This window comes from Microcebus murinus, chromosome 5 (assembly GCF_040939455.1).
Source record: "Microcebus murinus isolate Inina chromosome 5, M.murinus_Inina_mat1.0, whole genome shotgun sequence".
NCBI classification, from domain to species: Eukaryota; Metazoa; Chordata; class Mammalia; order Primates; family Cheirogaleidae; genus Microcebus; species Microcebus murinus.
Window position 1 is genome coordinate 42,000,661 of NC_134108.1, and position 13,016 is coordinate 42,013,676.

The 13,016-nt window shown below is 39.1% G+C and overlaps 1 protein-coding gene across 2 annotated transcripts in view; it reads left to right on the top strand.

Annotated features, from left to right (window-relative positions):
- The first annotated feature begins 5,773 nt into the window (after positions 1–5,773).
- The window catches only part of GOPC (golgi associated PDZ and coiled-coil motif containing), a 58,695-nt gene continuing 51,452 nt past the window's right edge, over positions 5,774–13,016 (top strand). For both annotated transcript variants that reach the window (XM_012753850.3, XM_012753851.3), the window contains exon 1: positions 5,774–6,281. In XM_012753850.3, the coding sequence (XP_012609304.1) occupies positions 5,994–6,281 (288 nt within the window). In that variant the 5' untranslated portion in view covers positions 5,774–5,993. The remainder of the gene's footprint in view (positions 6,282–13,016) is intronic.

A 13,016-nucleotide genomic window follows, 5' to 3' on the forward strand; every position in this document is an offset into this window, starting at 1 on the left:
TAAGGCTCGTCAAGTTCGTGGGTAAAAAGAAGAGTCTCAGTAAATGCCAATGGTATCGGTTTGAGTTATTGGTTACAAGCAACAGAAACAAATTCTGGCTGATTAAAGCAGAAAAGGAATTACTGAAAGAAAATTGGGTAGCCCACAGAACTGTGAGAATGCCTGGAGAACCAGAGTTGGAAATGCGCAAGAATAAAGGAAGGCTAGCCAGAAACACAAGCAAACCCACACCTCAGTCAAGTGAGGACACCACTGCTACTGCCACTGCAGAGCATGGATGCACGGGCCTCCACCAGAAATTGGATACCATCACTGGCACCACTGCTACTGTAACTGGATGCTGCCATCTCTACTCCCAACGGAAAAGGATTCTCCCGATCCCTGCCGCACTAACTTCATGTGAAAAATTTCAGGTGAATGATTCTGGTTACCTGAGCCTAGGTCATACGCCTGTCCTCTAGCTGTCACAGAGCCAGGAGAGTGATTATCTGACATTTTCAGTTCATCATGGAAGAACGACTCTCTCTCCCACCAAGTCACATAAGGTAGGGAATTCCCCATTCAGGGAAGGGCTCTCGAACATGGACAGCCCCTCGTGCGTAAGGACAAATTTTCACTACAGGAGTCTTTTCACCTACACTCCCTCTGTTCACCATGGCCACAAAAGCCAAATGAATTTTGAATGACTCAGAATCAACTGGTGACAAAACAAATACTATCTCTAACAATTGTTGTGACATGGCTTTTTGTATAATTGTCTCACTATACTTTTCTCATTTGTTAATTTAAAAGACCATAACGTTTCTAATTTGATAACTTGTATTTTTAAATCAAAATGCAAAGAAAAAATAGTGTTGAAGGGTGTTTGGAATGAAACCGTTAGGGGCCCTTACAGAACTAATCTATAATAAACAAATGACAGAGGCAATGAGGGAGAGTCTATGTTTGATGTCTGAAAATCTGAGAAATAAACAGTGACTTGACAGTGGATGAAAGAGGGAGAATAAATGACTAGTAAACTCTGATACCATTGTTGATAAATGGTAGTTTTAGATAATGCTGAAGCAAACCTGGAGCTGTGGGAAATGGTAAATGAAGAGTGTTCATCAAGTAAAGTAGAAAAGTTGTTATAGTCAGTTTTTGATAGTGTAAGGGAATACAAATATAGCAACAGATATTTTAAAATTTGGTTATATTTTGGTTTTAGTTTTGGGTATACCATACAAAATGTCATGTCTGGTAAATTTTAACTGTAGAATAGGTAAAGTATTTCTTGAAGCCTAAAGCCTAAGTTATACTGGATTTATTAGTCAAATAAGTCAAATCACTGTAAAATAAACCTTTCCCTTCAGGTTTGGAAAATTATTTCTTGAGTTTTAAAGACTAACGTGTTTTATAGCCATCCCTAACTCCCCTAACTCCTGAGACAATATAAAAATCTATTTAGCTATGCTCTCTAACATGCATCAAAGGTATGTCATGAAAAGTAATATTTTTAGAGTTTCCTGGGTACCATGCGAGAATATCTTATTATTGAGATTATCCCACAAATATTTTAGTTATAGCATTCCTACCATACTCCAGGTCCTGTGTTATGACCTGGGATATAAAGCTATACAGTTATAGCTTTATAACTGTAGTTATGCCAAAGAGTTCACAGTCTCCGGGGCTCTAAAAGAATATGACAATATGACGAATATGACAAATGCTATAGCAGGTATTTGCAGGAAACTAAACAGGATGAAGTCCATAGCTTTATGTAAGGAGAAAGAAGGTTTCCTGGAAGAGAAGATATCTGAGCTAATCCTATTAACCACTTCGGTACCAGCTTAGACTATAGTCGATAGCCACAGATGAAGGCGCACAGCCGAGCGTCGACTTTAGCCGACAGCTGTGATATGACTTTTCTAGTTTTTCATTTATCAAAGTAAAATTGTGAACATTTAAAAATAACATAAACGTATATGTATATGTTACCTATTGTGATTTACAAGTAAAGCTGCCTGTATAGTAAAACAAGCTTTCAGTGCTTTAAAGCTTTCCTCATCACACAAGAGCAAAACGGATTCGTCGTCAATGCACAGCACAAACTATTGTGCGGACTATGAGTGCGGCTGTGGGCAAGGTTTCGCGGCCGGTGAGCCGTGCTGAAGTGGTTAATGAAACATTGCAACAAAATTCATATTTTAAGAACAAGAGAGCAGTTGTCCTGTTTGTGTATATAAAAGAAGTGATCAGGAGAATGAGGCTAATAAATCACTTTGGAATGCCCAAACTTACTTCTTTAGAATGTCTATCTGAACTTCAAATTGTTAGTAAATATGAATAATAAATATAAATAATACATAGGAATACAATATTCTAGGACTTTTCCACGTTGCTTAAATTAATTGGAAATGGATTTTCTTTGGCTTTCTTCATTCATCATACAACTGTTTATAGCCATCAACAGAACTTAATCCCTTTTCCTTTTCTTCATAAGATCATTGGAAATTCAATGAAACATGTGAAACTTGGTATAGGATCTGGAACACAGTAGGGATGAATAAATGATAGTCTCCCTCTCCAGTCCTAGGTAGATTGTATATGTCCTTTCATTACAGTGCCTTTGTAATTATTGGTACTCTATAAATATTTGAACTATACACTAACCTCACAGCTGATTATCAGTACCTACCAAAGAAATCTTTAGCATCTTCCCCTTTTCCTCAATTTCCTATCTCCCCACCCTATTTTTTCTTAGTAATACCTTGTGATAAAACTCTGTAGGGATAAATTCCTAAATCAAGCTTGTCATATTTTGAGTTATATCATTTGTTTAAAAAATCTCATGAGCATGATTCATGAAACAGTTGTCGGAAGTTTATGCCAATCCAACTGCAAATAGAAGGATCAAGAATTTATTATCTGTGGAAAAACAAATCCCACAAGTTTTGAGATTACATACAATTCCAAATTCCAGAGTAGGTAAAGATAAGGCAGTAAGTGTAGATGGAGTACACTGACAACAGATGGCAGCACTTCAACATCAAGCCCTCCCTTACACTTCCACATTTTGCTGTGACTTGAAGAATTGCTAAACCCTACGCAAGGTGGTCAACAGATTATGTCTATGTAGAGGGCACCTCACGAGCATTTGAAATAGTCATGTAGTACCAAGATGGCAAGCACATAGGGATGTAGCCGCTGCTACAGAGTACTATAATGAGAAAAGACAATATAACATGAAACTATTCTGAGACAGAGGGTGTGACTTGTTGGAGTTGTAAAGGTTGTAACAGGAAATGGAACTGGGTTCTGAAATCCTGAAAATGGGGTATTCACCAATCATTAGAGCAGTGGACATATAAAAACACTTAGAAAGCAGCTCAACTGCACCCGAACAATATAGCAGGAAGTCGAATGATTTTTAAAAAAAGAAATGGAATTTATATTTGGGTAAGGTTCATATAAACTAAAGAGAGTTGTAAGTAATAGGAAATAGGTATTATAATTACTTTTTCGGTGATGTTTCTTGTATGTTAGTAGATTTGTATATGGTTTATAACTAGAAAGAATTAAAATTTTGGACTGACTTTCCAATTTATCATTCTGGTAACTTATACAAGAAATAAACTCCCTCAACCTTCTATATTTCATGACTAAGAACAAATACTTTGGAGAAAAAGATACTTACATTGAAATCCTACATCAGTTGCTTTCTCGTTGTTTGAACTTAGCAAGATAATTAGGCTCTCTGAGATTCATCTACACAAAAGTGATCATACCTACCTCAAGAATTTTGTGAGGATCAAAGAAATAAAGCAAATAGCAAAATGCCTAACACAGGAAGCACTCAATAATAGAAAGCTTTTATTATTGTGGTTCTATGTATTCCTCCCTGCTAATTTTAAATTATTTACTTCAAGTTTCTGAAAATGCATTGTATATTATGTGTAGAGAAAGTGGCTGGGAGCTTGGCAGCTGTAGCAAGCATTGCAAATGAAAATAAAGTTAATTTTGGAAGAGAATGGGGAAAGACAAATTTTAGTTTCATATTATTTCTCGTGTATTAAAATCTGTGTGAGGGTCCCTATTTAAGCTCAAGACAACGTTCTCACGGTAAGTTTTGCTTAGCAAAGTTTGCTGAGGTCACAGGACTTTACTGCTTGATGTTAAGCAGTCTGTCCCCCACAGTACTGAAGAGTGCAAACCAAAACTATGGTTTCTTGCTCCTAATTGGCCTTGCGTTGGTGAATGGGCACACAGTGCAGGCTGTGGGTGGTAATTAATCGATAGGGTCTGTCCCAAGAACTGATCACAGAAGACTCTGTACTCAGCTAGTAAAGCATTCCTCTAAGCAATCCAGGAGATACAGTTCCTACCAGCCTACTCTAATCAGACTGGTTTCTCTTTCCCTTTCCAGGACTGGCTATTCTTGAATTGGAAGGGGTTTGAGAGTGGGTAGGCAGAATGTAAAGACAGCAGTTGCTGAACACTTTCAAAGGCACCGCAAAATTCAAATTTAAAGTTGTAGTTATGAGGGTTTGCAGCCTTACTAGCCTATCTCTCAGCTGAGTAAGGGTCATGTCTCATTTGTTTCTGTGTCCTCAATGACTCAATAGGGCTCTGCATTCAATATATTTATAAATATATGAAGCTTCATAATTTTATTTTTCTGAAAGTCATGTGTGGGGACACTTCCAATTTTTGAAATAATTGTACCTTTTAAAGTACAGTCATGTGCTGCATAAAGGTGTTTCAGTCAATGACAGACTACATATGATGGTGGTCTCAAGATTATATAATACCCTATTTTTACTGTACCTTTTCTCTGTTTTGGTATGTTTAGATAGATATAAGAATACTTAACATTGTGTTGCAGTTGCCTACAGTATTCAGGACAGTAACACGCTGTACAGGTTTGTAGCCTGGAAGCAGTAGGCTATACCAAAGAGCCTACGTGTGTAGTAGGCCATACCACCTACGTTTGTGTAAATACACTCTGTTGTTCGCACAAGGATGAAATCACCTTGATCAATCCCCCACCTCCCTTCCCGTTAAGTGACACATGGTTGTAATTGCTTTTTAAATATATGATCTGTGGTGTAATAAGAGGAATATCATGTGCTAAGCACCGATGCTAACCATTTTGCCTTAGTACTGAGTGAATTAAATTTTGGAAACTAGGCTTCCCGGTGAAATAATACAACTAAAGTGGCACAGCTAAGCATGTGACAGGGTGTAAGGCATGAACCCAGACAAGACAAAAAGTCTTCTATTAACTCAGCAAACTCTGGTCAGCCATTTCAACACACAGCTTTAAGCAGTTTCTACCTGGAATTTAGGGTCTGGTTTACCAAGAATAGCCAGTGTGTCCACACACTCCACCCTAAGCGGGAACTGGAACGGAAAAGGTACAACGTGGCTATTGCGCATGCTCACACCGCCCTTCCCCGCTCTCCCCTGACCCTGGGCGCCACCGCAGCAACTTTACGAACGACTTTAGAACGGCTTCCGCCCACTGTGAAGTCAAACTGGCGGAAACCCTTTCTTTCTGCGACGTGGAAACCCTTCTCTTCCTACGGCCTTTCCAAGTACAAACCACGCGCCTCCCTTTCTTCGGTACTCAAGCTTGCAATTTGCCAGTTGTCAATATGGCCGCAGACAGGCCCGTCCCAAGCGAGGCCTCTCATAGGCCAAGGTCACATGCTGGCCCCGCCCATTTTGTCTCTCCGAGCTGCGTCCGCCCAGCTTCTCGCTACGCATGCGCGGCAGGGGCGGGCCGGGAGGTGGGACGAACCGAGACTTCCGTGTGCCGCCGCAGCCGCCGCCTCAGCCTCGCTGCAGCTGGCCCTTTGGGGCTGTATTGCCGGCGTTAGCTGCGCGAGGGGAAACGAGGGGACCGACGGAGCGTGCGTGCGTGCGCGGGGTTCCCCGCAGTCCCAGCAGTTCCCCTCGCGCCAGGTGGCGGCGAGAGTCAGCAGCAGTCGAGGGAGGCCCTAGACGGCGCCATGTCGGCGGGCGGCCCATGCCCGGCAGGAGCCGGAGGGGGCCCTGGGGGCGCCTCCTGTGCCGTAGGGGTCTCTCCCGGCGGGGTGTCCATGTTCCGATGGCTGGAGGTGCTGGAGAAGGAGTTCGACAAGGCCTTCGTGGATGTAGATCTGCTCCTGGGCGAGATCGATCCGGACCAAGCGGATATCACTTACGAGGGGCGACAGAAGATGACCAGCCTGAGCTCATGCTTTGCACAGCTTTGTCACAAAGCCCAGACTGTGTCCCAAATCAACCACAAGCTAGAGGTGAGCCGTGGGCGCTGGCGGGGGTGGCATTCAACCCCAGGCTGCCCGGTGGCGTCAGATCCTATTTAACGCATCAGTGAAACGACCCTAGAAAACTGCTCACTGGGGCAATTGGGCTTTGAATGTGATGGGAGAGTGCGTGTGTATGTGTGCTAAGGAAAGGAGTGAGGTGAGGTTGCGGGTGAAAAAAAGGGGTGTAGACCGACGTGTGGGTCTCCCGGGATCCTATCATCCACCTTCCTAGTTTGTCACTGAGAAGGAAACAAACTAATTACACTAGCCCTCCGTGTACATGTTACATTAGCAAACCTAACAAAGATTCTGTCATGAAAATCCCATAGCCCAACCTTTTGACATTTGCGTTTTGCAGATCTACTTTCACATTGACAAACCAGATTTGTATATTTTCACACAGATAAATCTTGATAATTTCTGTTGTAACTAACACAGGATAAAGTCTGTGGTTGCACACAGAAACATGCATGAACTATTTAGAGGAATCTGATCAAAGCTCTTAGGAAAATTTACTGGGATACATAAGATAGTATTAGTATAATTATCTTTCTTGGTTTACATCCACAGTTAGTCCTTAAATTACAGGCATATACCTGCATAGCTCCCTGCAATTATTCAAGGACTTCTAACATTGAGGTCTTATATGTTTGTACTTTACTATATTTCCTAAAGTCTGGATTTATTTTTGAGAGCATGTAAAGAATAATCATTTGCATTAGTCTCTAATTCTGAGTATGGGTGAGGGTGGAGCGGTGGTGGGTCCAAAAAAAACCTACCACATTGTGCAGAAAATTAAATTAGGATATTATTATAATATGTAAAAATTATGATAGAGCACTTTCTAACTAGGCAATTTAAATAAGAGAATGAGTCTTTCATTTTAAAGTAGATAAAAATGGGGAATCAGTGATGTACAAAGCTCTTTGAACATTGTCTTTCCAAATGCTAGTAGTTGTAATTGAGAGCGCCCATTGTATGGAAACCAACATGAATGTCAGACATGTATCTTCTCCTGCTTAGTGGTCAGCATTCTTTCTCTCCTATTAGTGAGCCATAAAAATATGGTATAATTAATCTTTGATTAGTATAGGTTTACATATCCAAGATTTTGTGGCACTTCTCCACAGAAAGGACTCTTAATTTCTTCCATCCTTTTTGAAAAATTTGGAATGAAAGTACTGACAGGAAGGTAATCACTTCTTATTGTGGGTAAATGAAAATATCTCTCCATTAGTGGTAATTTCCAAAAGATTACTATTTTTTCACGTGATGAAATTACATTTGATGGTTTTTAGAAATATTATGTTACCTTTAAACATCAAAGATCAAGAGTAGCTTTTGCCACATGCTATGGTTTAAATGTGTCTCCCCAAATTTCATGTGTTAGAAACCTAAACCCCAGTGTGGCACTATTGAAATTATTTTTTTTTTTTTTTTTTGAGACAGAGTCTCGCTTGTTGCCCAGGCTAGAGTGAGTGCCATGGCATCAGCCTAGCTCACAGCAACCTCAAACTCCTTGGGCTCAAGCGATCCTTCTGCCTCATCCTCCCGAGTAGCTGGAACTACAGGCATGCGCCACCATGCCTGGCTAATTTTTCTATATATATTAGTTGGCCAATTAATTTCTTTCTATTTATAGTAGAGACGAGGTCTCGCTCTTGCTCAGGCTGGTTTGGAACTCCTGACCTTGAGCAATCCGCCCGTCTCGGCCTCCCAGAGAGCTAGGATTACAGGCGCGAGCCACCGCGCCCGGCCTATTGAAATTATTGAGTCCCCAATGTGAGGCCTTTAAAAGGTGATTGGTGAATGGATTAATCCATTCATGGATTAATGGGTTATTAGGGTAAGGGATTAATGGGTTATCATGTGAGTGGAACTAGTGGCTTTGTAAGAAGAGGAAGAGAGACCTGAGCAAGCATGTTAGGACATTCACTCCCCTTGCACAGAGTCTCCACCAGTAAGGCAGCTCTCACCAGATGTGGCCCCTCAATGTTGGACTTCTTCACCTTCATAATTGTAAGAAATAAATTCCTTTTTTTAAATAAATTACCCTGTTTTAGGTACTCTGTTATAAGCGACAAAAAACAGACTAGAACACTACATGAAAACATTCACATCATTTATAGCTGCAAGATCTACTGGGAATAAACAACTTTTTACAAATGAAACAATATCTTATATATTTTTAAAATGACCTAAGAAAACTTTAAACATTGATTTTTTTGTTGTCAGAGATAAAAACTAAATTTGGAGAAAGGATTATTCTTTGAGTAGGAGGTGGTGCTCAATTTTTTTTGTCTTTAAATATTTTAGATGAGTATTCAAAGTTGTGATAAATTATGCATGTTCTTTTTTTCAGAAATTATAATTACCTATTCTGAGTCCAAATCCTGCTTTAGGAGGTCACATTATTTTTCAAAATAAGAAATGCTATCACAATGTGAGCATGTTTTTTCAACATGCTTGAAACCCTTGATTTAAAGAACTTAGACAATACGGAGGAGAGAGACATAACATGATTTTTTTGCCTGTGTGTTTTTTCAGTTACAGTTGACTTTTCTTTCTTTGGTGTTAATATTTAAACATTTAATGGTTTCTAAAGTTTTCAGAGTCAGTTGTATATTGCTGAGGAAAGAGGTTCACTGTCAGCACTGTCTTACAAAGTAGAACTGCTGCTATACCATTTGCAGAATTTCAGGGGTTGCTCCATGTACTATTATCAATCTTCTGAGATCTTGAAATCTTAGAAAAAATGTTCATACTTTCTTGCCCTATTTTATTCCTTAGTAAGCAGACTAAATTATATTGTTTTAATTATATGGACATTAAGACATATATTTGAGGCTGCGTACGGTTGGATATAACAAATGTATGGCGAAGTGCTGTGGTTTTAGGGACATATTACCATAATAAAATAATTTTTATGCAATCAAGACATAGATACCTCCAGTGTAGGTAATTTATAATATATTTAAATTGGTCTTGATTATCTTTCCAGATTGCCCCTTCTTCTGGCCAGTCCTTGTGTAGGTAACACCATGTTTAATATTAACATTAAACTTGTAGCTAGAAAAACTATTTTGCTACCAAAAAAAAAATCATAGATTACATTTTTAAAAATTTGAATAGCCTATGGGGCCATTTTTGTTATTTTTAATTGACACAATAATTGTATATATTTATGGGGCATGGTGAATGGTCAAATCGGTAATTAGCATATCCATCACTAACATTTGTTGTGTCTTTGTGTTAGAAACAATTCAAAATCTTCTCTTCTAGCTATTTTAAAATATACAATAAACTATTGTTAACTGTAGCTACCTTATAGTGCTCTAGAACACCAGAATGTATTTCTCCTATCTAGCTGTAATTTTGTATCTGTTAACCATCCTCTCCCTATACCTCTTTCACCCTTCCCCATCTCTACTAACACTGTTCTACTTTCTACTTCTATGAGATCAACTTTTCTGGCTTTCAGGTATGAGTGAGAACGTGCAATATGTATCTTTCTATGCCTGGCTTATTTTACTTAACATACTGTCCTCCAGAGTCATCTATGGTGCTGTGAATGACAGGATTTCATTCTTTTTTATGGCTGAGTAGTATTCCATATATACACCACATTTTCTTTATCTGTTCATCTGTTACGAACACTTAGGTTGATTTCATCCATATCTTAGGCCTTGTGAATAGTGCTGCAATAAACATGGGAGTACAGATATTTCTTGACATACTGATTTCCTTTTTTTTTTTGATACATACACAGTAGTGGGATTGCTGGATCATATGGTAGTTCTGTTTTGAGTTTTTTAAGGATATGGATTACATTTTTAAATTATATATCAATGACATCCACATGACTGCTTCTTGTTATAAGTGATATTTGGGAAGAATCATATCTAAGGAAAAGGGAATCAGAATATTCCCTCTGATATCCTTCAGAGGATATCAGACTATTTTGAAGTGGTGCCATTTTCAAATTACTCACATCTCTCTTATACTTCCCACCTGCTTGAGAATTCCTGCTATGGCAAGCCACTTGGTGATGGCTATGCTGGAGTTACAGGCATTGATTGGGATAGTAGTAGTAGTGTGGGGGAAAAAAAGAAGAAAAGGAACTTTATCTAAAGACTATAAGTACCTTTAAGTTGTCAAGCCCAGACAGGCTTTAGAATCAAATAGCAGTAATGTCACTTCCCCTTGAGCTGAATAATTACCTCTTGAAGCCATCTGCTATGTTGGCTTTAGACTGATGCTAAGTAGCCATAAAATTTCATGTGCTGGACACCATAACTCATAATCTGTAGTTCAACAATGTATAGCCAATCACTAATCAATGTTATTTCTATAAACTAATGAGAATTTCTGTCAAACAACTTTGTATCAGCCCACCCCATGTTCCCTTTTATGTTTAAAAACCTGTTCGTTAACACAGGCTGCCAAAGTACTCCCCCAAGGCAACTGATCAGCTGTGCCTCGCAAGTAAACTCTTATATATCTGTGTTTCAGCCTTTTTGTTGTAAGTCGACAGTGGCAGTAGTAGGTGTGTTAGAGTAGAGCAAAAGTTGTGAACCAATATCTTGGAAAACTCACCTCCCTGCTTTGAAATATATTGTTCTGACTGTTCACTCCTCCTTTAAAATAACAGCACAACAATACAATACAACAATACAACAGAAATACCTGTTTAAGAGCTATCACACCTTCCTTCCTTTCAGCAATAGCTGAATTAATATCTCCTTAAAGTGATTTACTGTTAACAACCATCAGTAGAGGAACTTTTAACTTTGATCTAGAGCCACATTGATAATGAACTGGTGATGTACTACTGTAAATCCTTGTGCTACTTTAAATCTGTCCTGTTTTTAAACAGACTATTTTGCAACATTGAAGTTAAATATTGATTTAGTATATCCTTATGAACACTAACATGTGCCAGATGCTATACTGCGCACTTGGAATACAATGGAGAGCAAAAAAGGACATAGTCGTTGCTATTATGGAGCTTCGATTCTATTGGAGGAAATTGTTGGGAGAATAATCACATAAATAAGAAATTGCAACTTTGATAAGTACTGTGAAAGGTACATAAGAATAATGAGAGTTTGTTCTGTGTTGTCAAGGAAGGCTTCCCTGAGGAAGTTACCGTTGAGGTAAGACATAAAGGAATTATGTGTGAATAGGTCATAGTTAGGCTGAGAGAAATGGGAATATCGTTCAACACTACAGTAGAGGAAATAGGAATTGGAAAGCACCTATGATGGGCAAGGGCATGGTGTATTTGAAAAACTGAAAAAATGTTGGTATGTGTTAGGAGAACAGGACAAAAGAAGAGAGAAGCAAGATAAGTTTGAACAGGTTGGGAGGGACCATTTCTACATAGTTTTATAGGCCATGAAATAGATTTAGGGTTTTATCCTAACAATGGGAAGTGTTTTAAAACAGTTGGTAATCTCAAATATGAAGTTATAATAGATAGTTTACTTTGACTATGATGTGGAGAAAGTTGGGGAGAAAAGAATAAGTGTGAAATGCAGGAAATCATTTAGGAGGTTCTTAGCATGATCCATATGAGATAGTGATAGTGTAGGGTAAGATAGTAGAGATGGAAGAAAGTGTACAAGATAGATAATCTACAGAATCTAGAGATGGATGGAATGGAGGGATGAGGAAATTCAGGATAATTCCAAGATGTCAATCTTATGCAGCTGGCTGTCTGGATAGATAGTTGGATGTACAATATTGTTAGCAATAATGATGTTGCCAACTTTATCAATCAATTACTGTAGGCCAGACTCTGTTCTAAGTCTTTTATACATATACTGATTTATGTAATTCTTCAAACAGTCCTGTGAAATAGGTTTATTAGTGTGATTATTCTCATTTTATGGTAAGAGGCCTGAGGCTACAGAGCTAGAGAAATCAATCTCTACACAAACACACATTTATGTCTTGTTGGGGATGGAGGAGGTGGGGAGTAAAGCAGGCAGAAAGAGTGAGTGTGGCTGGATAGATAGCTAGAAGGGAGAGTGTGAGGTTCAAGGGAGGTATTGTTTTCATTTTGTTTTTAAGTGAAAAAATAAATGGTTATAAGTCAGTGAGAAGCATCTAGTTGAGGGAAAGGCTGAGTATTATAGAAAAGAGAGAGATAATTAATATTAATAAGATTGTCAGCCGGGCGCGGTGGCTCACACCTGTAATCCTAGCACTCTGGGAGGCTGAGGCGGGCGGATTGCTCGAGGTCAGGAGTTCGAAACCAGCCTGAGCAAGAGCAAGACCCCCGTCTCTACTATAAATAGAAAGAAATTAATTGGCCAACTAATATATAGAGAAAATTAGCCGGGTATGGTGGCGCATGCCTGTAGTCCCAGCTACTCGGGAGGCTGAGGCAGAAGGATTGCTTGAGCCCAGGAGTTTGAGGTTACTGTGAGCTAGGCTGACGCCACGGTACTCACTCTAGGCTGGTCAACAAGCGAGACTCTGTCTCAAAAAAAAAAAAAATAATAAGATTGTCAATGAAGGTGGAATGCAAAGTACAGGTAGAGAGAATGGTCTTATATTAAGAGGGAAGGAGAGATGTTGAGAGCAGACAGTGGGAGGTTGTGGGAGTTTTTATGTGATAGTTTCTTTTCTTTTTCCTGTAAAATAGGAACCCAGGTCAATTGCCGAATGTGGGTAAGAGTAAGAGCATGAGGAGAATAGAAGAGGCTTGAAATAGTT